At 32.5% G+C, this 27,671-nt stretch overlaps 1 protein-coding gene across 1 annotated transcript in view; it reads right to left on the reverse strand.

The window, feature by feature from the left end:
- Positions 1 to 257: 257 nt before the first annotated feature.
- LOC127714014 (cyclic nucleotide-gated cation channel alpha-3-like) overlaps positions 258 to 27,671 on the reverse strand; it is a 47,626-nt gene continuing 20,212 nt past the window's right edge. The window contains exons 2-4 of the mRNA XM_052219963.1: positions 16,343 to 16,488; positions 7,962 to 8,173; positions 258 to 3,390 (exon numbers count right to left, since the gene is read on the reverse strand). Coding sequence (XP_052075923.1) covers positions 2,003 to 3,390; positions 7,962 to 8,173; positions 16,343 to 16,488 — 1,746 coding nt within the window. The 3' untranslated portion in view covers positions 258 to 2,002. The remainder of the gene's footprint in view (positions 3,391 to 7,961; positions 8,174 to 16,342; positions 16,489 to 27,671) is intronic.

A 27,671-nucleotide genomic window follows, 5' to 3' on the forward strand; every position in this document is an offset into this window, starting at 1 on the left:
TAACAGAGCATGAAAATAACACTTACAAAAAATTGGTAATAAAAAAATTAACCAATTTTAAAAATATCTTAAAATATTTTAAAAATAAAAAGATTGCATGCTTAACGTCATTTGAGGATCACTTTATTCTATAGAGCAGTTATTTATTTTGTTTAAAATTTAAAAAGGAAAGAATAACATATTTAAACACTAAGGCAATTTAATATTAAAAATATTTATAATAACTTTTAATTATTTATTCTAAATTACTTCCCCCATTTGTGTATTGTATTGACTATTGTATACTTAATGCTTTTACAGAAGTCCCTATGCTGTACCTTTTACACTGTGCTAAATAATTTGACGTCCTGTTTGAGTTAAACTGGCGGAGGATTTTCTTATCCGTCTCTGTGTGCTGCGACAAGGAAAGGTACGAGATACGTATATAAAACAACCATAACTAAAGCAGGTATAATGTAGAAGGTACAATATTATAATCAATTAAATTTGAAAATAAAAACAAAAATTATCTGAGACGATCAGTTCGTAAAGTTAAGATTTGTCTTGGGTTGTCAGTGTAGGTATTAAAATGGTTTTAGGTTGAAAAGGTTATAATGGTTATTGTCATTTACAATGGTTCAGAATGGTTTAAGATAGTTAAATCATAGTTATGTTTTCATATTTTTACATCTTTTTTTCTGGATAGCTTGGTTGGGGGTTTCCCCTATGTATGTTAATTTCATAACATTTGTAACATATTATAAATAGGTTTCAAAGATTGTTAAAAATAAAACTTACTAAACGAATGCATAACTTACGTGATTCCTTAATTACATATTTGTCATTTGGTATAAAGAATAAATCTTTCATTTGCAATATCTTAATTTTCCGTTTAAAGTACATGCGTTTCATCTCTTGTAAACCCTAAATATTGTTCTATTCACACTTTTCGAGTTGTTTTGATCAACTGATTTCCATTACTACTGTTTATTAAAAGGACCATATTTTGCTTAATATACCATGTATCTGAGCAATAGTAAAATATCATTATTATAAAGCATTTTATGAACGCTTTAAATTCTCATCTGCAAATGGGCTATATAAAATACGCATTATGTAAAAAAATGTAATGTAATGTTATGTAATACAATGATATTATGTAACGCAATGTAATGTAATACATGTATAATGTAAATGTATACATTCTAAAACACCAAAATGACTATAATAACAATATCACAATAACGCTAAACCCTGATATTAAGCCTATCTTATCCCAGAGATAGTTAACGCCAATCATTGGTGAATATGATACTGGAGTGAAATATCCGGGCAAATCCTGCAATTTGATTGGTTACCGTTACAGGGGATCCGAGATATATCCCATGTGAACAAAAAACGAAGACCAGAATTGTACTCGATGATTGTAATTACTATTGAACACGACGGCTGCCACATGTGGATCAGGATCTGCTTACCCTTCCGGAGCACCTGAGATCACCCCCAGTTTTTGGTGGGGTTCGTGTTGCTTAGTCTTTAGTTTTCTATGTTGTGTCATCTGTACTATTATTTGTCTGTTTGTATTTTTATTTTTGGCCATGGCGTTGTCAGTTTGTTTTCGATCTATGAGTCTGACTGTCCCTCTGGTATCTTTCGTCCCTCTTTTGAAGTATAATATTATTGTAATTGGGGCTAAAAATGAGATACGGGCACACATTCCTTATGAAGATCACGAAAATGTATGTTTTGAAATCCACTGCACTAGGATATGAACAACATTTGTAACGCATTATATGGTTTGTTACTTACTTACCTACTTTCTGCCCGGTATGGCATTGGCATGTAGGCCAGCAAAAAAGGTGACGTATATAGTGTAGTGGCATATCAAATTTATCTAAGGTTGAAAAATTACCGTTTGATCACTGATTGATTGTTATTGTAATAATTTCAAAGTGTCTTACAATCATATTATATTTTTTTAATAGCACGCACACATATGTTATTTTATCTACCTATATTACTATCAACTATCAAACGCAGAAAAGTTTGAGATAGTATCCTCATCTTTTCGTAACACTTTCTCTATTTTTGTGATTCGTTGCTTCAGTTTTTGTTGTGTTGTATTGAAGTCGGCAAGCAGACGTGCAAATCGAGTTTGAAGTGTATCTAGACTGCCATCAATGCGTTGTAGCTTTTGGTCCGTTGTTTCTTCTTGAGCTTCCATTTGCTGCATAAGTTCTTCGTCTAGAAGGTTGTCTTTTCTTAAAATTTTCTTTCCTTTGTCTATCAAAATTTGTTTTGCATCAGGGTATTGTGTTAATACTTCCCACAGATCATCTTTTGATAAACAGAATAAATCACTATATCCAATACTACGGATATTCGCGGTTCGTCTGTTACCATGCTTGTTCCCTGCAATGTTTAAAATGCTTATTTCTCCGAACACGCTACCTTCTCTTAAAGTAGCGAAAATCTGTTTTCCATCATCGGAAACCACACCTAATTGTCCTCGTTTGACAATGTACATTTCTTTGCCTATATCCCCTTTACGACAAATATAATCACCAGGACTGAACACTTGCAGTTTTAATTTTAGCACTAATTCAACTAAAAGTCCTGGTTCGCAGTCTTGAAATAGCGCTACCCGTTTCAACGTATCTAAATGCACGTGAATTGCAATTTCCGCTTTTAGTTTGTCCGGAAGTGACATCAGCACTTCCTCTTCGTTTAATGATTTCTTATTGGTCCACAAATAGTCAAACCATTTAATCACACGTTGTTCTAATTCTTTCGTAACCTTTCGAAATTCCATGTATTGCTTAACCCCGTCCATCTTTGATTGAAATTCTGCACGCGCTGCGTTCATGTTGGTAATCATGCTACCAACATTGCCAACAATGGTAGCGAATATTAAAACACCAATAAGAAAATCCACAACAACGAACAAAAACTCGATGTCTCTTTCTGGCGTCGGGGTTTCCCCGATTGTTGTCAAGGTCAATGTAGACCAATAAAAACTATAGATGTACTTTCTAGTCAATCGTGCATTTGTTGGGTTATTTGTGGTATTTGGATACACCCAACCATCACTTCCAAATCCTATTGCATTGCTCATAGCAAAGTATATACATGCGTTCCAATGAATGATAATTAATATGTACAAAACAAGGTTCAGAATACGCACCATATTTGTAAAGCTTGTACGAGTTGCTGTGCGATCGAAAAATTCCAAAAGTCTATTGAATCTTAAAATTCTGTTAAACCGCAACTCTGGTACACTGGTACCAGTTATTAGATAGAAAAAGTCGGTAGGTACAATGCTGAGTAGATCTGTTTTGAAGTTTGTTGAACTTAAGTAATTTTTTCGAAGTTTTGAAAAATCTCTGACAAGAAGACCCTCTTCAAGATAACCTAAAATAGACAAGAACAAAATTATTTATACACTGCGCTTACAAATACTGTTGAAAAGTCGTCATTTGATTAAAGATAAATATATACGAGTTTTTATTGTACCTACTTACTAAACAGTTGTTTTAGGCGTAATTCAACTTGATCAAATTATAGACACTATGTTTGCTCTTCGCGTACATCTGACAATGCTCTCTTATTCTTTATTTTCTAAAGATCTTTTCGGGATTCTCGGGATAAGTTGTAATAAAAACATGCCTTCATTGGAGGCAGACATTTCATTGCTCGTCATAATAGTTATCAGATAAAAACGGAGCAGTAGTATAGCATTATAACCGAAGCGTCAACACAGTGGTACAATTCATGACCAAAAAACGCAACGCACAAATAACAAAACCTAATGAACAGAGCTTTTATTGCTGTTCTTTGTATCACGGTGTAAAAGGAGCTAACAATTCATCATAATACAAGTTCAAGATGAATTTGCTAGATATCGATTGCATAACATATTCAATTCACAAACTCACTGCTAGTGACGTCTTTACACTAAATCCATTGGATGTTGTATGTGTACTGATTGATATTTTAGTCTTAGACACAATATTTCTTATTAGTTGACAATAGTTGTTGTTGGCTTTTAATAAACTTTTAGTAACTTCGAGCACTCACAGATCTTTACTTTGTGTCTTTTGTGTTTGTTTAGGGGTTTTGTGTGCTTTGTATCGATGTGGATCAGTTAATCCCTTTTCAACTGATTTTTATATGTTCTTATGTTGTACTGTTACAACACTGTCCCAGGTTAGGGGGAGAGTTTGGCGCAAGCAAGCATGTTTAACCCCCGCCACATCCTGTATGTTCCTGTCTAAATTCAGTGGTTGTTATTTGTTTCTGTATATCATATTTGTTTTTCGTTTATTGTTTTGGTTATAAATCAGGCCGTTAGTTTTCTCGTTTGAATTGTTTTAAACTTGTCATTTCGGGGACTGTTATAGCTTACTATGCGGTATGGGTTTTGCTCATTGTTGAAGGCCATTCTCTGGTAGAGTTGTCTCATTGGCAATCAAACAATATCTTCTTATTTTCATAATAGAAGTAATCTCTAGAATAAATAAGCAATAACTATATCTGTTTGATCTTTTTTCAGATTTCCTGAAAATAAAATTGTTGAATTTCCCTTTCAAGAGTGCTCTTTTACGGAAAACATGATTTACTATAATAATACTTAAAATATACTACGGATTGTACCCTGTTAAATCAATGTCGTTTTGTCAAAATGCGTTTCATCCAAATTTAATATAAATAAAATGAGATGTTGGATACATTTAAATGAGACAATAAACCCCAAGGACTTCAAGATCTAGGTCAACATACATTTTCCGAATAGCAGATACCTGCATGACTGTCTTTATAATACGCAAAGCTCTAAATAGCCCCCGAGTAGAAACAAATCATGACTTAATTTATCAAATGCTATCAAAGATCAGTCGTCAATACTAGATTCCCTAAATTATAACCAAAAATATCAAAATATTTTAAAAGGCAGTCCCCTGACTATAAGTTCCTGTCTTTATTACGACACTTTAACGTGACGGGGTTTTAAACTAGTATCTTTAGATTGATTTTAATATCGATCAATCAAAAATTAGAGACAAAGGTTATTTTTTTTTTTTTTTTTTTAATTACTTGGCTTTTTTGGTACATGTATGTGTAGCTGTCGTATTGTTCAATATCCTTCATTTTTGTTTTCTTCAAAGCTTTGACTTGAGTTACAACAGCAGGAAAAAGCCAATCCATTATCAACTTTGTGTAGGAAAAGATGATTGTACCGATCCCAATAAGACTGAATAATCATACATGTCATGGAAGACAAAAAATAAAGATTTGCAAGTCGTATATTTCTTTTAACATATATCTTATCTATTCAATTATGTGTAATATTAATTCACGTGACATGCGTGAGAAAGAAAAATATCAGGTTGTATAAGGACTACAGTTTGTCTTATTTCCTTCATTTTATGGAAAATTGTTTCCTATTAAAAGCTTTTTTTCGCATACAAGAGAAGTCATAAATCTTTCGTCGTCAATAGATCTGTTGATTCTAGGAAACAATATCTAAAAGCCATTAAACCTTAAAAGATTCTGAATTATAGCCTTAAAATGATCTCATTATCTTAAAATGTTACTTTTCGGATGTTACTTCAGAAATTTATTAACTGAGCGGATAATTTATATGAAGCTAGCACGTGAACACGTGTCGTCTGCGAAATACTCATACATTTTGTACCTGTATGACGTCAAAAGACAACCGGAGCTAGAGGAGAAAAGGGTGGTTGATTGCTGTTTGACTATTTATTAATTAATGATTTCCAACAAATAACAAAAATAAACTGGCAATACGTCATTATCATTTCGCTAATTCTCATTCAACATATATAGGTCTGGAGTATTTATGTTTTAACAGTAAAGATGAAAATCAAATCATTTTTTTCACCTCTCTCGAAGACGATATTTTTTCTCTATCAAATGCTAATATTTAACTAGTTGATGAAAACGCAAACATTTTGTCGCTATTAGCGAACCATCATTTGTCATGTACCCGGATGTTCAGTTTCCGAATGCATTACTTCCGAATGACGTTGCTATCAGTCAGGGTTGACATTAAGCAATTTTTTCCTCTCTCGCAGTTGACATTTTTCTCTATTAAATATTAATATTTGATTATATTTTGAATACACAAAATATGTTGTCACAATTAGCGTGTAAACATCTATGCTCCCGGATGTCATTACTTCCGAATGGCGGATAATATTCTCGTGCAATCGTTCAGGGATGACATAAAGCCATTTTTTTCTCTTTCGCATTTGACGTTTTTCTCTATTAAATATAAATATTGGATGAAGTTTTTAATACACAAAAAATGTTGTCACAATTAGCCTGCACAAATCTATGCTCCCGGATGTCATTACTTCCGAATGGCGGTTAATTTGCCCTCGAAATGTCATATCGTTACTTGTCTATATATATGACTTTGTTTGAACAGTTAATTGACTTGTTTAGAATGATATTGGAAAATAAAAGAACATTTCGGAGATATTGGATTAAATAATCAAACACAAAACAATTATCTGATTTCGTGACAAGAACGCATCCAAATGTTATGTCTTTTTGTAATTAAATCAAATAAATAAAACTGGAATTATACATGGCATTAGTACATCAAACAGCTTGTTAAACTGGTTTGAAATGCTGATTTTACAACGTTGTTGAAACTGTAAAACACCCATGGTCAGTGACTGTTGAAATGTTTTGATGCTATTTGTAGAAATCAATTTAAACCCAAAATGACACAGACACTTTCGATAAAACATTTTATACACGATATATATTTCTATATTAAATAAAATTCAAACATGGATTTATATCATAAACTACATGGTTTGAAAAAAAAGAGACATATGTAATTTCCTTGAAATTCTGAATATAGCATATTTTATCCAAATATATATGAAGAGTACAAAGGAGGAGGTATGATATAGAGTCATTATCTGGTCCCTGAACTCTGGTGTATATTTTTCTCATTGGCAATCATACCACATCTCTTTATTTTTATATTAAGGTTCGGTCTGGTTTTCTATTTCGAGTCATTTCTATTAACAAGATAGTTTGTCCATACGCTTCCATTAGCAAGAATGAAAGTAGGGACGCAAGAATATATAGAGTATAATTATCAGATCGTTCAAGATGTCTGGACGATAAAACATTTGTAAAGAGAAAACTGTACCGAAATAAGCAAAAGTTTGGGAATCTGAAGTAAGATATGTTGATCTATGACATTATTCAATGAATCAGACAACTCATATCGAGTGCAAACGGCTACACATCAAACTCGTCGTGGCTACATATCAAGATCAACGTTGTTATCAGCTTTTAGAAGTTTGTATTAGATTTTAGATTTCAAATATTTTGTCCTCGAGCATCACTAAAGAGACATAAATTGTTGAAATTTCGCATTATGTGCAGACAAAATGCCCCTGATAATGCTATTAAATGTATAAATGATAAGATGTGGTATGATTGTCACTGAGACAACATTCCACTAGAGACCAAATTACGTAGAAGTTAGCAACTATTTAGGTCACAGTACGGCCTTCAACAATGAGACAAACTCATACCACATAGCAAGATATACAATGCCCAATCAGTATTAATGAAATGTAAAACAATTTAATCGAGAAAATTATGGCCTGATTTAAGTAAAAGACAATAAGCAAAAAAATAATATAATAAACAGCAACAAACGGCAGCCACTGACTTGGAATAGACACAATCATGCAAAATGCGACATTGTTAACATGTTTGCGGGAACTCCAAATCTCCCACACACATGGGATAGTGGTGTAACAGCTCAACATAAGACCAAACTATAAAAATCAGTTGATATATGCATATTTTCAGAAACGACCGTACCAAATGCACCAATATTTTACAGTGAGTATATATATTGCAGTGGCAAAATCCTGAACACTCCTTTTAAAAATGGTAGATTCCTAAATATTATATTTTTTTATAAATACCTGTTTTGAGAGAGACAACCATATCTAATATGTACAAGAAATCACTACAGTAGTCCAGAGTGAACCATAAAGCTGTATACTCTTGTTGCATCTCTATAAATGTTGCTCGAGCGATGATGAAAATAATATTGTAAAGGACGGCAATAGATATAACAAATAACCAACGATAGTAGTAAGACTGCGACGGATCCACAACAAAACCTTTCCAGTATCTGAAAAGAAAAACATATTTTTAACGGAAATTGCATGTTTCTTGTAATCTGAAGGATTGTTTGGTGAGCAGCCACAGCGTTTTCTTATCTTTCCTTTTTCATTCTTTCTTTTTCGAAAGGGCAAAAAAAGGGGGGGGGGGGGTAAGTGTTCCACATGCCTCATCTTTTTATCAATAGTTGTCTTAATCTTATTTCTTGTAATATTTTGTTCTTTGTTATCTTTGATTATACCGTTGGTTTGCTGTTTTACAAATTTTTCGGTACGTTTCCATGGTGATTGAAAACTAACGTTGTGTCCATTACTAGCGAGATGATTCCACTCGAAATATCGTTCAACATATATGGAGGCAAAAAAAAACCTCGTTGAGTCTAACCATGAAAACGAGCAGCACGCATTAGAATGTATTTTTATGAATTTGCATACGCATATTTCAATAGACAAAGTCATTTTGATTTTTAAAAAAAATGGCTAAACCAATGTATTACTAGTATATTCTAAATAAATTTCATTTTAAACAGAGTCTTGGAAAAGATTTGTTCTGAGATCAATCTGATATCAGAAGAAATTTATAATCTCTCAAATTCCGATGGTGACAATATCTCCCTCTGAGTGTGTAATACATTTCTTTGTTGGTTTAGCTTAATATCCAGTGGCAAATATCACATATTAAATAAATATATATACATATATATACAAGTCTAAATTGAAAACAACGTTCAAACCTATGATTGCGTTGGATAAAAACCGCAATTTTTACACGTGTGCATGCAAAACAAATTTCTTGGTAGAGGGGTCTAAATACAGCACAAACAACATTTCCAAAAGACCAAAAAAAAGTGAAAAAGTATATTTTAACAAAACGCATTTGACTAGCAGGTCGAACAACGGATGTTCTTAAACCCTGCTGACTGCAATTGGCGATTGCCAAATAAACGGATCACCAGATGTAACAAAATGGATCTTAACTATTAATTTAATACCAAACAGAAAACAATAAAATTGCGGAAAAGATGGTATACCGCAAACAAAAGGTGCGAAAATTAGTACACCATATCCGGATTTCGACAATTAATGTCTCTTCAGTGATGTTAGGAATCGAAACGGTATTTGGAAAGCCATACAATTTACGTCAATTTTGGATAGACTCTTGAATTTTGAAGAGTCGAAATAGGATGAACGGATCATATTAACATATTGTATATATATATATATATAATGTCTAAAAATAGCAACAATCAACATCCAATCTATTTAGGCTTGGATCAGCTTGTGAAAATAAACTGATACAGTTACTGAATTAAAATTATATAAATGCCTAAGAATATAACTTAAACACGCTAATTGATACATTTAAAAGTTCTATTAGATTTTAGATAGAAATACGCAATATTTCGCTAGACAAACTAGCTTCATAAGGCGTGTGCATCTATCAAGGTGAAATCGGATGCATGACAAAAAAATATTTTTGTAGCTTAAAACTTCACAAAGTTGGAGTAAAAGTTTAATATATTTATTGATGTTCTATAAAAAAAAATATATATTTTTGTAGCTTAAACTACACAAAGTTTGGGTAAAAGTTTAACAAATTTATTGATGTTCTGTAAATTGTACAAATCTCAAGATTATTGTTTTGATTTGTTTTTAAATCTTTTCTCGTCTCTCTCATTGAATCCATCAGGTTCAAGAGTTCGTAACTGATTCATCCAAAATCTCTCTCTCTCTCTTGTCTTCCTTGAGTGTCCCAATTTTGGTTTTTCTCAATGATTTGAAATGTGACGTTTTCAAAATCATGCCCTTCTCTTAAAAGATGTCTTGTGATTGGGCAGTTTCTTTCTTTTGTATAAAATGACCGATTGTTATTCAGTCGGATGTTGAATGGTGTTTCTGTTTCACCAACATATTGCAACTTGCAAGTTCCACACGTTAGAACATAAATACAATTTTGCGTTTTGCAATTGGATGTTATGAATATGTTGTATTTATTCTTTGTGACTGTGCTGACGAATTGGGTTTCAATGTTGGCGACTTTGCAGCACTTACAATTGCCTCTTCCGCATGGTTTATAACCTCCTATTGTCGATATCTCTTGTTTAGATGCTTTAGATGTAACTAGAATATCTTTGAGGTTTTTGGGTCTGCGGTAAGCCATAACGGGAGGTGATGGAAAAATCTCTTTTAAGGAAGGATCATTTTCAACAAGACGCCAGTGTTTGTGGACAATAGATGAAAGATTTGCCAGATCAGGATGAAAGCTGACAACAAACGGAATTTTATTTGTCTGGGCCGTCTTTTCTTTATATTCAAGTAGGTTTGTTCGGTCTTTTTCGTTTGCTTTATCGAAAGCTTCTGAAATGTTTTTTTTTCTTATAACCTCTTGATTTAAGTTGTTGTCTGAGTTGTCCCAAACGGTGGTTTAATTTTGATTCCGATGAGCAAATCCGCTTTAACCTGATAGCTTGACTGTACGGAATGCTTCGGGAACAGTGTTTTAGGTGACAACTCTTCGGAGAGAGAAATTGGTTGTTTTTTTTTTTGTTTGGTGTGAAGGTCGGTTGTCATGTCTCCGTTTTCTAAAGTTATGGTGGTGTCGAGAAACGCAATTTTATTTTTTGAAACTTAAATGTGAACTTTATAGATTGATGAAAGTTATTACAGAAATCTAGAAAATCTTGTAGATGTTCTGCAGTTTCGTTCCATTTGATGTCGATGTCATCAAAATAACGGATCCAAGACAAGGGTTTGTATGGTACATTCGAAAGGATGCGTTCTTCGAGACTCCCCATGAAAATATTGCAAAAGAAGGTGCCATTTTGGTTCCAATACTGGTACCATCAATCTGCAAGTAGTGCTGGTCGTTGAATATAAAATTGTTGTTTTCGAGCACTAGTTTCAGCAACTGAACCAGACAGTCGGTTGGGGGATTTTTATCCTTACGATTGTTCCATACTTTTTCACAATCGACTACTCCTTCATTCTTTGGAATATTGGTGCATAAAGAACACACATCCATCGATACCAAAATTGTGTTGTTTGGTAAGGGATTTAATGAATCCATTTCCTTCAAATAATCTGTTTTAAAAACTATCTTGAATGTAGGATGACATTGTTCTAACATGTGGTCTAAGATGGTAATCAACGAATTCGGATATTTTTTCGGTTGGGTGGCCATTGGCAGATACTATCGGTCTTCCCGGAATCCCTTCTTTATGAAGTTAATTTTGGGAGCAAGTAAAATCGACCGGCTGTGCAGGTATATATATATATGGATATGGTGTACAAAAAACTTTGCACCTTTTGTTTGCGGTATACCATCTTTTCCGCAAGTTTATTGTTTTCTGTTTAGTATTAAATTTAAAATTAAGACCCATTTATTACATCGGTGATCCGTTTATTTGGCAATCGCCAATGGCAGTCAGCAGGGTTTAAGAACATTTGTTGTTCGACCTGTTAGTCAAATGCGTTTTGTTAAAATATACTTTCTCACTTTTTTTGGTCTTTTGGAAAATGTTGTTTGTGCTGTATGTAGACCCCTCTAACAGGAAATTTGTTTTGCATGCACACGTATAAAAATTGCGATTTTTATCCAACGCAATCATAGGTTTGAACGTTGTTTTCAATTTAGACTTGTTTATATTTTTTCGTTTGGGCTTGTATTATATTTGCCTTCGGGTTTATATGATCCGTTCATCCTATTTTGACTCCTCAAAATTCAAGAGTCTATCCTAACTTGAGGTAAATTATATGGCCTTCCAAATACCGTTTCGATTCCTAACATCACTGAAGAGACATTAATTGTCCAAATCCGGATATGGTGTACAAAAACCTTTGCACCTTTTGTTTGCGGTATATCATCTTTTCCGCCAGTTTATTGTTTTCTGTTTAGTATGAAATTTATAATTAAGATCCATTTATCACATCGGTGATCCGTTTATTTGGCAATCGCCAATGGCAGTCAGCAGGGTTTAAGAACATTTGTTGTTCGACCTGTTAGTCAAATGCGTTTTGTTAAAATATACTTTTTTGGTCTTTTGGAAAATGTTGTTTGTGCTGTATTTAGACCCCTCTATATATATATATATATATATATATATATATATACAAGTCTAAATTGAAAACAGCGTTCAAACCTATGATTGCGTTGGATAAAAACCGCAATTTTTATACGTGTGCATGCAAAACAAATTTCTTGTTAGAGGGGTCTAACATACTTCGGTACTGACATGATTTATAACAAACCTTTCTAAAATTGTCCGTTTATAAATTTTGAAATTATAAAGAAACTAAGGTTTCAACTCCCTCAGGCAAAGTTGACCTTAGATGAATTTGGCTATTTGTTTTATGTATTTTTGTCATATAGCTCTTCAACTGTTTCGGTATTTATACATCCCTCGGATTTCAAATGTTTGGCTTTGAGCGTTCCTGATGAAGGTAAATCCAGAAAAGCGCTTCGGACGCATGCAATTATTAAACGTGTTGTTTTCAATATTTTGTACAATAAATCAAACAAATATTAAGTTAGTGATATTTCTTTAAAAAAAACTCCTTTATCTAAGAAACTGACACACATACCAATTACCAGTTTCTTTATTTTTTCTTCTTTTTTCCCAGTTTAAGTGTGCATGTGTTTGGTTTGGTTGCTGTCATAAATACTTGTTCAATAAGAATGTCATTACGCAGCGTACCATTGTTGCTATTTTAGTTGCTAACACAGAAATCGTTTTCACAATGGTACAATGTCAATGGTACCATTCATGTTTCAAGAAGGAACAAGAGTGTCGATAGCATTTATTTCCATACTTCTATCTTTATTAAATACTATTATTAAAAATGAATAAAATCTGCATCGAATTTCAACAAAAAAGTCATACGTCTTTGATCTTAGATACGTTCTTATATATCAAAAGCCAGGTTTCTTTTAAATCTTCTGACCTTGTTCGAGTTGAGAATTTTATTTAATTAAATGCAAAGCAATCCATTATTTACTGTTTCAATATTGAAATGGAAAAACAATGTTTGCCGTTCAGCTCAAATGATGGAGCCAAGTATTAATATCATTATTTATCACACTTATGGAAATTTCCTGCCTTGTTCATGATAAACGATATTCATTAAAGCTCGGTGGAATTAAAATTGATTTATTTGAAAAAGTTCGCGTCAAAGTATGGGCACATATAACCTTCATTTGATCAATTAATAATATCTCAGTTCAAACTAGATATGTACTGAAGTGACCGAGAAAGAACAACCAAAAATCGTTTTTGAAGGTTTCTTATTTTTACATACGGGTTACTTTATAATAAAAGCCCGCCTTGAATTTACGATGAGGTGTGAGATTTTGCTCTACGTTGAAGACTAGCTCACTTTGACGTTGAGATGAAGAATTGTAATTAATATCTTTTTTTTTAAATGCATGTAGTGATTTAATGTGATAAATTAATACACCATGTCGCATCTTTTCCATTATGTATACTAGTTTTTATGTTGTGAAATCTCTCATTCACAAAAAGCATATTTTTCTGTTTCATTGATTCCGTCTGTAATACCATAGATGTTTCTATTTGTTCCACGTGTAGATGGCTTCACAGTATAAAAGACATTCATTAATACACTCAAGATGGGAAAATGTATTTCACAGGCTTCGTCTATTGGAGATTTTCATTGATAATTTCTTAGAAAGTTTTGTACCGAACTTCCTCCACGAGGAATTTGATTGGACGCGTGATGAGGTCACCTTGTAATTACATAAATCACAAGATTGTACCGTGCTAATCACATGATCTCAATTTTTGTCGTGTTTCAGGGAAATGAAAATGTTTGATTACATGCTTTATAACAATTAATTTAAACATTTCACATAGGTATTTATATCAAGATATTTAGGAACGCAATCTAATGATTTCCACTCTGTAATTTTTCAATCTTGACTGTGATAAAAAATAAGAATCAGCCTATGCAAATGCAGAAGTTAATCCCATTTTTTCAGAGACATTTGTTTCGTATAGAATTGGTAAGTTCTTACAGTTCAATTTGTTTGGGCGATAGCTTAAGGCATTGAGAAAAAATATACATTTGTCAGATCGTTTTGCTGCCGATAACAAGAAAAGTCCAGATGCAGATTTATTAATTAAGATATTTTCTTTCCTCAAGATTACTACGACAGAAAAATAATAACTCATTCTTGATCAAGATAAAGAAATAGATTATTATGGAATTGAAATGTCTACCAGTTTTTATTTTGATGCTTTTTTCGTTGAGGAAACACATTCATATATATAAACATATCCCATAATTCATTGCGGGATTGACGGAGAAATTGACAAATGTTAGTGTACAGACTTCCAATTAATTTCAGTCAGACATATACGAATTGTTTATTTTTTTATTATTGATTTGTGTTTCCGTGCAAGGACATTTTCTATTAAGTGGACACCGTCCGTTCGGGAAATAATGCGGTTGATTTATTTACTAAATTACAATTCTGTTAAATGGGCAATCGACATAGAGCATGTAGATTTTCTAAAATTAATCAGAAATTGTAAACAACCTTCTCTGTTAACGCTGGGAAATGGAGGACAAAATAAATTGTGTCTATACAGGCAAAAAACTCATTAATAATAAGCTAATCAAACAAAGAAAAAAAAAAACGATAGGGTGAAATAAGATATAGTACTTCGATGGTGGTTCAACTATTTCTTATACCTACTATATAGTTACTAACCGCTTACGATAGTTTTGTTTTTCTTTCTATATTCACAGTATCAAACATTTCAAATAAAGAACATCTACATGTATACTTAGACAATAACGGTGAAGTGTAATGGTATGTGTGCAATGATACTGGAACCAGATTTAAAAAAATAAAAAGCAGAGAAGATGTGAGATTTTGCCGAGAGTAAACACGACCAGAATCCTGAATATGCACTAGATTTATTGAATGATTGTTGTTTTCTAAAGTCCAGTGGTAAATATTTCATGCATGTCCAGGAATTATGCTTGTGAGATTTGTCACCAGACGTATGCATGTAAAACACAAAAACGTTCTGAAACAAAAATCCTACAAAGTATTTGGAAACTGCAATTTATCGAAGGAATACAAATGTGCGATTAATTGCATTATTTATTGGCTTTCATTCGACATGTTAAGATCTGCCAATAGCGACATTTTCTATATCTATAGTCAGCAATAGTCTACAAGACTTTCGTAGGAGAGCTGTAATTGTTACATGACTGTGATGACTAACTATTCACTATACAGTACATCCTCATGTCTGCTATTTTGACAGTATGGTATTTATTTATTTGTTATGTGATGACTCTGTACAACATTTGGAAGGTTTTATACATAGCTACGATATGTTTAACTGCTATTTTATAGTTTGCATTTAATGTAGTTTAAAGCATGTCTGAAAAAGAGCATTAATTTCTAGAAAGACATGTTGATATCAAATTATTGGTTCTTAGCATGCCTAATATACACATTTGTCTTTCATTCTTCTTAAGTGTGACGTAATTTAAACATTTAAGCAGCATTTTATAAAGACTGAACTTTTGGGCCCACTATAAGTTTGTCAAATTGCATAATCTAAGAATAAAAGTTACGCAAAGCAGAAGCACAAAATATAGTTGGCTCATTAAATACCTATTTATTAAAGCACATTCTTTCCATCTATTGTGTGTGTTTAAGTGTGTATATGGGGAGGGGGTCGGTCATTTCAAAAAAAAATGTTTCAGAAGGATCATAGTGAAACAAAAATAATTTGTTTCTATCTAAAATATATTTAAAATCAAAATCAACATTGCATGAAAAAACAAATTTTGTTCTTGCATGTTATTGTGAAAAAATAGTTTGCATTCGCATAAAGTTTAAAAAAAAATAGTATGTCAAAAGAACAAAAACAATGGTCCTCACAAAAGATGAATGGTGGTGCCTATAAGATAAATGACAAAGATGTTGTGACTGTACAATGTCAAGTTCATTACGTGTTCTTATGAACCAATAACATTCAATACTGTTATTTCTAATCAACGGGACCTTTTTTCGTATCAGGTCTCTCTATTTTTCTCTCCGGGTACTCCGCCTTCCTCCACCACAAAAAACGGGTCACTTTAATACGGCCAAGTGTGCTGTAAGTCGTATTAAACACCAACAATCAATTAATCATATTTACCTGATATCTGAGATTTTTCTTGTCCGCCGATCTCCTGGCGTCAGTTTTGCCTCTGTTCCACCCATTGCGACTCTTTCCAAAAACGAATCTGGTCGCTGTGGCAGCGTCCGTGCTTTCCATCTCCCTGATGCCCATGCTTTTATCACCTTAAATTATAAAAATAACAAATTGAAAAATTAAAGGTTTATAAATAAATGTATTATACTTTTTGTATATATACATATTTTGTCTCCGGTGGAGAGTTGTCTCATCGGCAATCATACCACACCTTAATATTTTTATATTGGTGAACGTTACTCGCTTTGCTGGCGAAATCCTAGCGATGACACACACAGCCTTCGTTTAAAGTTTCTCATTACCTGAAGATCGATCTTAGTTAGTTACAATTTTATTAAACATAATTTGTTTCAAACCGGAATAAAAATAAGGAAATGTGATATGACAACTACTAGTATCCACCAAAATTTTGTGGATGTAAGCAATCTTACGTCACCGTACAACCTTCAACAATGAGCAAAACCAGTATTGTATAGTCATTTTAAAAGGTCCTCCCCGACATTACAAAATGTGAAACATTGCATACGAGAAAACCAAGGTCCTGATTAATGACAAATCGAAACACATTTGTATTTGTATAATCGAAACACATTTGTATTTGTATTTGTGTTTTCGTGTCATGTTTTGTGTGTTTTAGTTTGTGATTTTTTCTTATTTATACTTTATTTGTGGGGTCGAGGAGCATTGGATAAGAGAGTTATCAGATGTCAATGACATGAAACAATTCTTATTTTTTGTAAAGTATTCTTCTTTAGTTACGAGTGGCTTTTTTACGAGTTCCAATAGATTCATATGATGTGTCCTATTTCCATTCTTCTTTGATACTTCGTTTTTTAAATTCCAAGTAAACTTTAATTACATTAAGAAACTAACATGGATCCTATCGTGATGCAATCGATGAATAAATAATGTCATTGTCTGAATGTCATTGCATGAATGTCATTGTCTGAATATCATTTTCTGAATGTCATTGTATGAATATCATTTTCTGAATATCACTTTCCGAATGTCATTGTCTTAATAACATTGTCTGAATATCATTGTCTTAATGTCATTGCCTTTATGTCATTGCCTTAATTTCATTTTCTGAATATCATTGTCTGAATGTCATTGACATTACAAGACAAAAGACATGTCTTATTCTTTTTGACGATTAATCTAAAGCTCCATGAAATCCTGCGACAGCTTCTGTTATCGTAATTACCAAGAAAACTATCAAATAACAATATTTTACACGATTTTAAAATCCAACGTAATCTTTGTAATTATACAGAAGAATTCCAATAATTGATTCTTCTGATACAACAGTTCCGTGTACAAATATTTTTTCTCCTCAAAATGACGATTTTATTTTACAAATTAATTCAAATCTAATGTTTCGTATCCATTTGATGTAATCCGTTATCACGTGATTTGCTTCGATTTATTTCCTGTTTGAAATATTGAAAAAAAAAAAAAAAAATTATTTATAACAACAACAACAACAACAACAACAACAACAACAACAACAAAAACAACAACAATAATAATAATAATAATAATTAAAAACCAATTGTTCAGAGAACAATTGAAGGTCTTTCCACCAAAAACCATGAATTTTAATATGAAAGTAGTAGAATTAGTTTAAAAATGTCATTTTAATGGTCAAATGATAGCTTATTGTATGCTGATTCCAAAAATATATGGTTTCTATACAATATTTTTTTAAATAAGGGAGATAATTCGTTACTTCCGGTTTGAAAAATTATACTTCCGATACTATCTGAATATTTACTTGACACTGATTCCAAAAATATCTGGTTCTATATACTTTTATATTAAGAAAGTACAAAATATAGCTACTTCCGGTTTACACAAGGTCACTTCTGGTTGTTTTTTCAAGGTTAAATGGTTTGATACCTATTGCCAAAAGTCTCATGGCTTTATCATGTATACATATGAGGTAAAAGCAAAGGTCAAAATCTAGAACGTCAAATTAAGCTATGACCTTGAGATCAATTTCAAGGTCATAAACCAAGGACCTCAAATCAAAAGACCATAGGTCTTAATTATATTTAGTTAATGAGTTATATCACCATACGCGTATTTTTAAATACAAGAGGGGAGAAAACTCCCTTTTACGTTCAACGTACCCTTGCAATCAAAAATTACGTGTTACGACATGTCGCAAATAACAATTTAGTAAAAATAATTTGTCGATATCTTATACGGTTTTTGGAAATAAGTGAAAAAAAGCCAAATTCAAAATTTAGAATATGACCCTGACCTTTGACCTTGACCTAATTTTCATTTTTTTGGACCAAGGGCCTCAAATCAAAAGATCCTAGGTCTCTTTCACTTATGGTTTACAAGATAGAAATGCATATCACTTATATCAAATACATAAGGGGAAATAACTCTCATATGGAGCGTTCATATTGCTTCGGTCAAAATAGGACAAATCATGCGAAGGATATACATGTAACAAGCAATTTTATAAAAAAAATTTGTCGCTTTCCTTTACGGTTACGGTGGAGATGAAGTCACAAGGAAAACAGTGTTCGGGGAGATAACTCTTAGAAAGAAAATTGTTCGGCTTAGCATGGGTGAAAATAAAAAGCGCATAAACTATATGATACTATATAAGAAATATCTTAGCGACATATTGCGAAACAAAAATGTTACGCGAGAACAAAATTTGGCGGAAGAAAATAATAATAATCAGAACAAATACAATAGGTCTTTCCACAGAAAAGTGGAAAGACCTAATAATAATAATAATAATAAAAGTGTCCCATTTAAGGACTAAAACATATTTGGATTCTTTCTCTGCAGCAAGTCTTCACTCGAAACAGTTTAATTTTCAAATATGAAACGCAAAGCTTGCAAATTGTTTCCCCTGAAATTTGATGTGATCTCTTTTGGTGGTGGTCGGCAGTTGAATTACATATTTATACGTACAGAAACTATAACAGAGAGTCATTATTTTGCACTAGAATCACTCATTCTTTAAAAAAAAACAACATATTTATATCCTTTTGGTGGAGGCGGCGGCGCTCTTTCTGTCTTATACACTTTGTCTCTTTATTCGAAAATATATTTCTAAACGAATTACAATCTATCTATCGTTGTAGAACATTTAATCAAAGCATCAAACACATATGACATGCTTATCCAAACAGAAAATTCTATTGTTTGACAAGATATCACAGACAACGTTCACAAATTGTACAATTAATCAGTTTCAAAGCTTCAATTTTGCCAAAATCAATACAATTACAATACTATCAAACAAATCTCAAGTGTAATTTCTAGAATTGATGTAAGGAAAGAATAATCGTGACACCCATATTGATTCTAGGTCCTATTAGATGTGACAGCTTTATCAGAACAAATAAGACGTTGATAAAATAACATGTTAGGTCAGTAAGACAAGTTATTTTGCTTGTCTTTCAAAAGAGTGTCCCCTGTGGATATAAAGAATAATTAGATAATTATATAGTGTTAAGTTATAACAAAATTTACGCAGCGTTTAAAAAGACCATTGAAGGTTCATTTGCTGATGAAAGATAAGCAAAAGTGTGTTTTCAAATGAAGACGTACTCTTGGTGGACAGATGTCACTCGCTGTGTCTTATTAATAGAATAAGAACTGGTTAAAGTCACTGTTTTTTTGGAATAGAACACCATACAAATCACGTAGATTATAAATTATGAATAGCAGGTGCACACACCTTATTTTCTGTAGAAACATCTGTGCACGGTTGAATGAATTCTGTAATCCCGTTTTCAAGAAGTAGCGGATTAACAAGTTGACATAACCACATATTTTGCAACCCCCTTTTCTTATCAAACATGTTGATACATTGACGTGGTCATAATGTTTTATTTTACAGACCACGCAAAACAAATCATGCTCATACTACATATGAAATGTTTCCCTAGGCACCAAATCAAAAACTGGAACCATAGCCATAAATTTGAAAATTGACTATAAATATTGTCGCTTGAAATGGAACTTATTAAAACATATGAACAGTACTATCAAGGACAAAAGAACTTGTTACTGAACCGTGAAAGGCAAACCACATGCGCTGATCTGCAATCTATGTAATCTTACTTATGCTTCAACTGTATTTTTCGACGCGGTGTAAAAAGCATATCTTTGCTAGGCGTGAGAGCGATTTCCAAAATCATACTCCATGATAAAGGATCGAGACTAGAAGAGAGCAAGGCGTTGATAAGGACGTTAAATTGGCCTTTTATTAACAACTTACTATTAGTTTCGCTCAGGCCGCTTTATACTATCAGCAATATGCAATACCATCAAGCAACATCAAAGGTCAGAACGTAACCTAGAACACGTAATATAATCAACTTTAAACCTCAAATTTCAGCATTTGGATTTACGATGAATGTCGATAAATGTTTCATCAGTTAATAATTAGTTATCAACGGTACCAGGATTGACGCGCGTTTCGTCTACATAAGACTCATCAGTGACGCTCAGAATAAAATAGTTATAAAGCCAAACAAGTACAAAGTTGAAGAGCATTGTGGACCAAAAATTCCAAAAAGTTGTACCAAATACGGCTAAGGTAATCTATGCCTGGGATAAGAAAATCATTAGTTTTTCGAAAAATTCAAAATTTTGTAAACAGGAAATTTATAAAAATGACCATATAATTGATATTCATGTCAACACCGAAGTGCTGACTACTGGGCTGGTGATACCCTCGGGGACGAAACGTCCACCAGCAGTGGCATCGACCCCTACAATAAATAATGCATTTTTTCTATTTTTCTAAGATTCTCTATGCTTTTTTAGGGGCTTGTTTTACCACCATTATGATTGATTCTTTCTGACTCAACGTCCAGCGGCAAATAGTTCATGGATACTTAGTACAAAATCATCGCCACATTATAAGTATCATAATACGCTACGCTCTGGCATGAATGAAAATGATTGAAATTAACACATTTAAAACTAACGTCATGTTATAGATGTCATTAATGCATGATAATCATAAATAATCTCCCACACAAACACCATGAAATCTGCACTCTTTCAAACAAAACAAGCAAAACGCATCGTGACCTTTTGTTCTTGCTTTCTGGCATATTTAAATTCCTGCAGTAAAATAAATTGCAGAACTTGTTTCCGTTGTTTTCCATGTAAATCCATCTATTTTATACAGTATTTTTTTTTTCTAGAACTGATTTAACTCAAACAGAGCAGAAAGATCGCATAAAGGCAGACTTTCTTTGAAAATATCAATAAAAAACTTTAAAGAATGTTTATTTTCCTAAGATTTTTTGCAATGTTGATCGTATATACATATACGTGAGTTAATAAAAGATAATAACGGTTTCAATTGATCATATTTTCTAGCGCTTTTACTGCTGTCACAGATCTTCAGGTACAGCTGACTTGTATACATTGCACAAGGTCATGTTTTTCTCTGAATGTTAATGACGGGTTTACATTAAACCCTTTAGATCTGTATGTGTACTGATTTTAACATATTTTAGTCTTAGACACATGCCTTTTTGGTAGTTGTTATTGGCTTTGGACTAGCTTTGTAACTGAGAGTGCTCTCAGATCTGTACTTTGTGTATTTTGTGTTTTTGGTAGGGTTTTTATGTGTTTTGTATCGATCTAAAAAGTTAAGTCTTTTTCAAATGATTTCTATAGTACGTTCTTATTTTGTACTGTTAAACCCGGCTCTGTCCCAGTTCAGGGGGAGGGTTTGGCGTCAGCAAACATTTTTAACCCCGCCACAGTATGTGTGTGCCTGTCCCAAGTCAGGAGCCCGTAATTCAGTGGTTGTCGTTTGATGCTGTATATATCATATTTGTTTTTCGTTTATTGTTTTGAACATTTATAAGGTTGTTAGTTTTCTCGTTTGAATTGTTTTACATTTGTCATTTCGAGACCTTCATAGCTTACAACGCGGTATGGGTTTTGCTCATTGTTGAAGGCCGTACGGTGACCTATTGTTGTTAACTTCTACGTCATTTGGTGTCTGGCGGAGAGTTATCTCATTGGCAATCATACCACATCTTTTAATTGAATGGTGTTAACAAACACAAGGGAAATACTATATATACAGCAAATATTCAAATTGTGTAGAAATAAACAAGACCATACATTTTAAAAACTCGAATATTTGAATATACTTTAGTATGTGTTTTTAACGAACAAGCGGACTTTAATTGGTAGCATTTAATTAAAACTTTGTTGCAAGAGTTGCGAAACCACCGTATTGCAGAAAAAGAATAAGAGGGGTAAAAATCCGTTTAAAAATAGAAGACAGAAATAATCCAAGTATATTTTAAAAACTAAAACCAGCTCTCTAAAATTGATTTCAAACATAAAAAAACTACAGACAATTATAAGGTTGTGCATTACCAACTAGAGTAACTCTCATCAACTGGCATTGGCATCAAGTTTTCTAAAAGGGGGAAAGTACCCTGATTTCCATGTGTCATGTTTTTAATAGAAGTACGCCTTCTCATCAACGCAACTAACATTGATGTCTTACTGAAATCATAGATACGAGTTTTCACTTGTGTCATAGTGTAGAAGAACTGCACGGACATGCGTAGAGAATGTTAAATAAAACTGACAACAAGGAGGTCAATTAAATTTGTTTTTTGTCATATTTACTTTTGATATGGTTAGAGACTATAATTGGCGTATCTTAAATCATCAAGCAAAGAAAAAAGAAGCTTGACATATTCTGATTAACAGGTCCGATGAACTTATTTACGGAAACAAAACTACAAATTAAATGCTTTTAAATGAATAATGGATAATTAATAAACAGATCCAATAAGAACCAAAAAAATCAGATAAAAAATATTTGAGAGTGAGTATTAAACAATCAAAACGATTCATAACAATAGATGGCGCAGATGTTGTATTTCTTATATACATGTACCTATCATATGTTCTTTGTATTATTTTGTTTTCATTCTATTTTTTTATGCGAATCGGTAGCCGTTTAAATTTAGAGATTGATATTTTCCATAGTTTCGTACATAATCAAATACTGCACAGAAAGTTAGTATGATCATTGTAAGTGAAAAATATTGAATTATTTTACTTTAAACTGCACTAAGACGTTTCTTTGATGTTTTATCTGCATGAAATTGAAAATTCCAACTATTATTATAGACAGTCAGGAGGTGGTCAAATCAATTTCTGCTCAGTTGCAACACAACTATACGAACATTTAATAGTTGTAACAGATTGTGGGCTACTAAACAAATATATGATTTAATGCTTACATTGATTTAAATATTTATATGTTTTGGAACACATGTACGGAAGCGTAATAGCGCCACACATGTACGGAAGCGTAATAGCGCCACACATGTACGGAAGCGTAATAGCGCCACACATGTTTTTTTTTTTATATATTTCTTCCTATGTTTGTGTTAAAGTTTCGCGTTATTTCGCAAAGGTTTGCGTTATTTTGCAAAGGTTTGCGTTATAACCCAAACATAGGAAGAAATATAAGAAAAAAGTTGGTGTGGCGCTATTTCGCTTCCGTACACATACATGTACTGCAAATAATGTCGAAACATTGAATCGATATAAATGGTGGAAAAGTTTCAAACAGATAACAATATTCTGAAAAATTATAATCAAATGCTCAAATGTAGTTGTAAGTTAGACAATATCTCATGTTCATATAAACATCTTTAACAGAGTCGACTACTATTCTTGTAATTCTATGCAAGCGTTATTTCGTATTTAGTAGAGAAAAAAACAACATACGTTTCTGCAAATGCCGAGTTATACAAATGGTTTAATATGATATTTGATGTAATGAGGACTTTGTATAAAACAAATTTAAAAGGTTTACAGCCGTCTATGATGAGTTTTTTACAACCACTGGGTCCATGTCATAGCTGGTTGAAATATCCTATCCAAGGATATCACCAGCCCAGTAGTAAGCACTTCTGTGTTGACATGAATCATCATTCATATTGTCATATTGATAATAATTGTTTACAAAACTTTAAAATGTTCGAAATACTAAGGATTTTCTACCCTATCAATAGATAATCTTTTGAAATTGTTTAACCTTAATTCTCTTCCACTTCGAACTTTATTTGGCCTTTTAAATTTGTCGAGCGTCACATATGAGACGAAACGCGCGTCAGGCGTATTAAATTATAAGCCTGGTATCGTTGATGAGTTTTTTTTAACAACCACTGGGTCGATCCCACTGCTGCTGGGGGTTTCCTCCCTAAGGGTACCACCAGCCCAGTAGTATTGTCATATATTTTAACAACTGTTTACAAGACTTTAAAACGCCCGAAATACTAATGATTTTCTTCCCAATGAATAAGCTGCATTTGACAAAACCTTTCGGATTGTTTGGCTCTTAATGCTCTTCAACGTTGTACTTTATTTGGCGTTTTAACTTTTTGGATTCGAGCGTCACTGAAGAGTCTTTTTTTAGACGAAAGCGAGTCTGGCGTACAAAATTATAAATCTTTTATCTTTGATCAGTTTTTTTTTTATCTGAAATTAGTAAATATTTCAACGCGTTTTTATAAGAGATAATCACTGTATGAAAAGTCCATCAAATACCTGTAAACGTTATTTTCCACCTCTTAACTGGAAGTGAAAATTAATCTACATGCTTCCTCGATTAACATTTATCAGGTTGAATGTAGACTGAACATTATTTTAATATTTTAATACAAATGTACATTATTTTCGTTTAACGTTCAAATGTTATGCATTGATTTGCAATAAGGAAGTCAAGCTGTTTTTAACTATCTTTTGTAGTTATTTTTATTGGGCTAAACATAAACTGAAAATGTTATAATTAAGCATGCCAAATGCTATTCTTTAAAATCACTAGAGTACATGTTCTTCTGTCTAACTATCTCATGACGGGAAGTTCCCGAGCAGAACCAATCAACCCTGATCAGAGTCAATTTTCGTGGTCAGTAATGATTAACTGACGAGATCCTGTATTTTTTTGTTTTTTTGTGGTTTTTTTGTTTTGTTTTTTGTTTGCAAATAAAAGACGAAGTAATCATGTTCTTAGTGTAAATATGCCATACTTTAATACAAGTGTACATGTACGTCAAGAAACATAAACCTATGACCTAAATAACGAAAGACCGCGATTTTGGACCCCTTGAAAATAAGTGAAACAAATATTCTAAAAAGAGGTATAATAATAACTGAATATTTAAAACTTTATATATATGTTGAAGACTTTATTTTTAGAAGGCGATCGTCTGTTCCGAATGTTGAGGTTAGTTCGGCATTACACAACCATCAGCTGCATCTAATGTTCTTCAACTTCGTACTTTATTCGACCTTTTTAACATTTTGATTCGAGCTCCACTGACGAGTCTTTTGTAAATGAAACGCGCGTCTGGCGAACAAAATTTTAAGCCTGGTATCTATGATTATTTTATTTACTAACAAGTTTTGAGTCACGGAAGTAACGAGAAAACTAATTACTGTGCACGAGATTTCAAGAGGCTGAATCATGAAAATGGAGACACGCAATTTTGTAATAATATTATTGTAAAGTATAAAATAACTGATCTTTATGCAAATAATTTCTACTTAAGGAATCACAAAATTAAAAGTACAGAAAGGTTAATTTGTGAATAAATTGTAGTCTGGAATTTCTCGAGATAACACAAATCCTACCACTTTTTCATATTAATTTGCAACAAACTTGATCACAGACATTGATTTTTATGAATTAATTTGAAGTCTGTGTCGCGTTTGAAAACCAATCTTTTGTAACTGATAAATATTAACACGCAATTTTCTTGTTTGTCATACTTATTTGAAATGAAATTAAATGTCGACGTCTTTGGGAGCCAAACGAAGAACGAGGGCGTTAAGGTGGGTATCTGCACAGAAGAACGCGAAATAAAATTGCCATTTCACGATGAACGAACAATTAAAAATTTCTTGTAGGTTGATCTTTTTACCGATTTCACGAAACACGGTGAAAAACGAACCTTTTTCACGGCTGCACGTGAAATAAAAATGGCAAAACACGTTGCACGAAAAAAACCCTTTACCACCCTCGAAGAATTCTAGAAGTCGTAAACATGCCGAATTTAAGAATCTGTTTAAAGATCCCATTATATGTTTCCAGATTTTGTAATTCGTTACATTGGATTTTTATTTCATTATACATCTATAAAGTTATTCATCATAACAAATTCAAGATTTTTCTTTTACGAATTTTCAAATACTTTACAGCGAACTCAATTCGTTACATTTAAAGAGAGGCGACAGATACCAATGCAAAGGGACATTCAAACTCATAAGTCAAGAATAAACTGACAACGCCATGGCTAAAAAAAAAAGACCAACAGACAAACAACAGTATACAAAACACAACATAGAAAACCAAAGACTGAGCAACACGAACTCCACCAAAAACTGTGGGTGATTAAGTTGTCCAATTACGTAAATTACCATTTAATTTTCGACCCTCTTTAGTTTTGCGACAAAGTACAAAAAACTGCATTAGAGAAGCACTATGTGGTCTACACTTAAAGCTATAAGTCATGTTATGGTTATATACTATGAAAGGAATTATAAGTTTCAAGAAATACCGTGTTTTCTTCGTAATACTGACATACACCTATCGAAACAATATGTTATACACATCAGGTTTCATGCACAGCAGTGTAAGAAATAAAACCACTAATTCAAGGTCCATTACTTTCCATGTTAAAGTCTGAAATTTCAAGTATTCATAGATATTTTGTCTTAAGCTCAAATTAAAGTGACAATCATTTTATTGCAAACCTATAACTTTTCCTGACTTGTGCTGAAAATATCAACATATCTTTAACGAAATATCGTGATTCGTTAAAAATAGTGAAAACAAAATTTCCTCGTTTTTCGTTCTGGGTATGAACACGTTTTGGGGAAGTCAAATTCTAATTGGCATATTCATGTAACAGTTCTTGTTTGTTTATTTATTTGTTACTGATTTGATTAACTGTCTGAGTTTTAGATTCATTTGTTTAATTTTGTTTAAATTTTCTCCCTCAAATTTCAGTACTTTCAGTAAAATCAAACTAAATAGTTTTGTTATACACATATGCACTTTAACGTTACTCCAGTCTGTCGATACCTTTATTTTGGCATTGCAGAAGGTCATGTTTTTCTCTGACTGTTAATGACGTCTTTACACTAAATCCATAGGATGTTGGGTGTGTACTGATTGATATTTTAGTCTTAGATACATGCTTTTTGTATTAGTTGCTATTGGCTTTGAACT

The sequence above is a fragment of the Mytilus californianus genome, unplaced genomic scaffold (genome assembly GCF_021869535.1).
Source record: "Mytilus californianus isolate M0D057914Y unplaced genomic scaffold, xbMytCali1.0.p SCAF_9, whole genome shotgun sequence".
NCBI classification, from domain to species: Eukaryota; Metazoa; Mollusca; class Bivalvia; order Mytilida; family Mytilidae; genus Mytilus; species Mytilus californianus.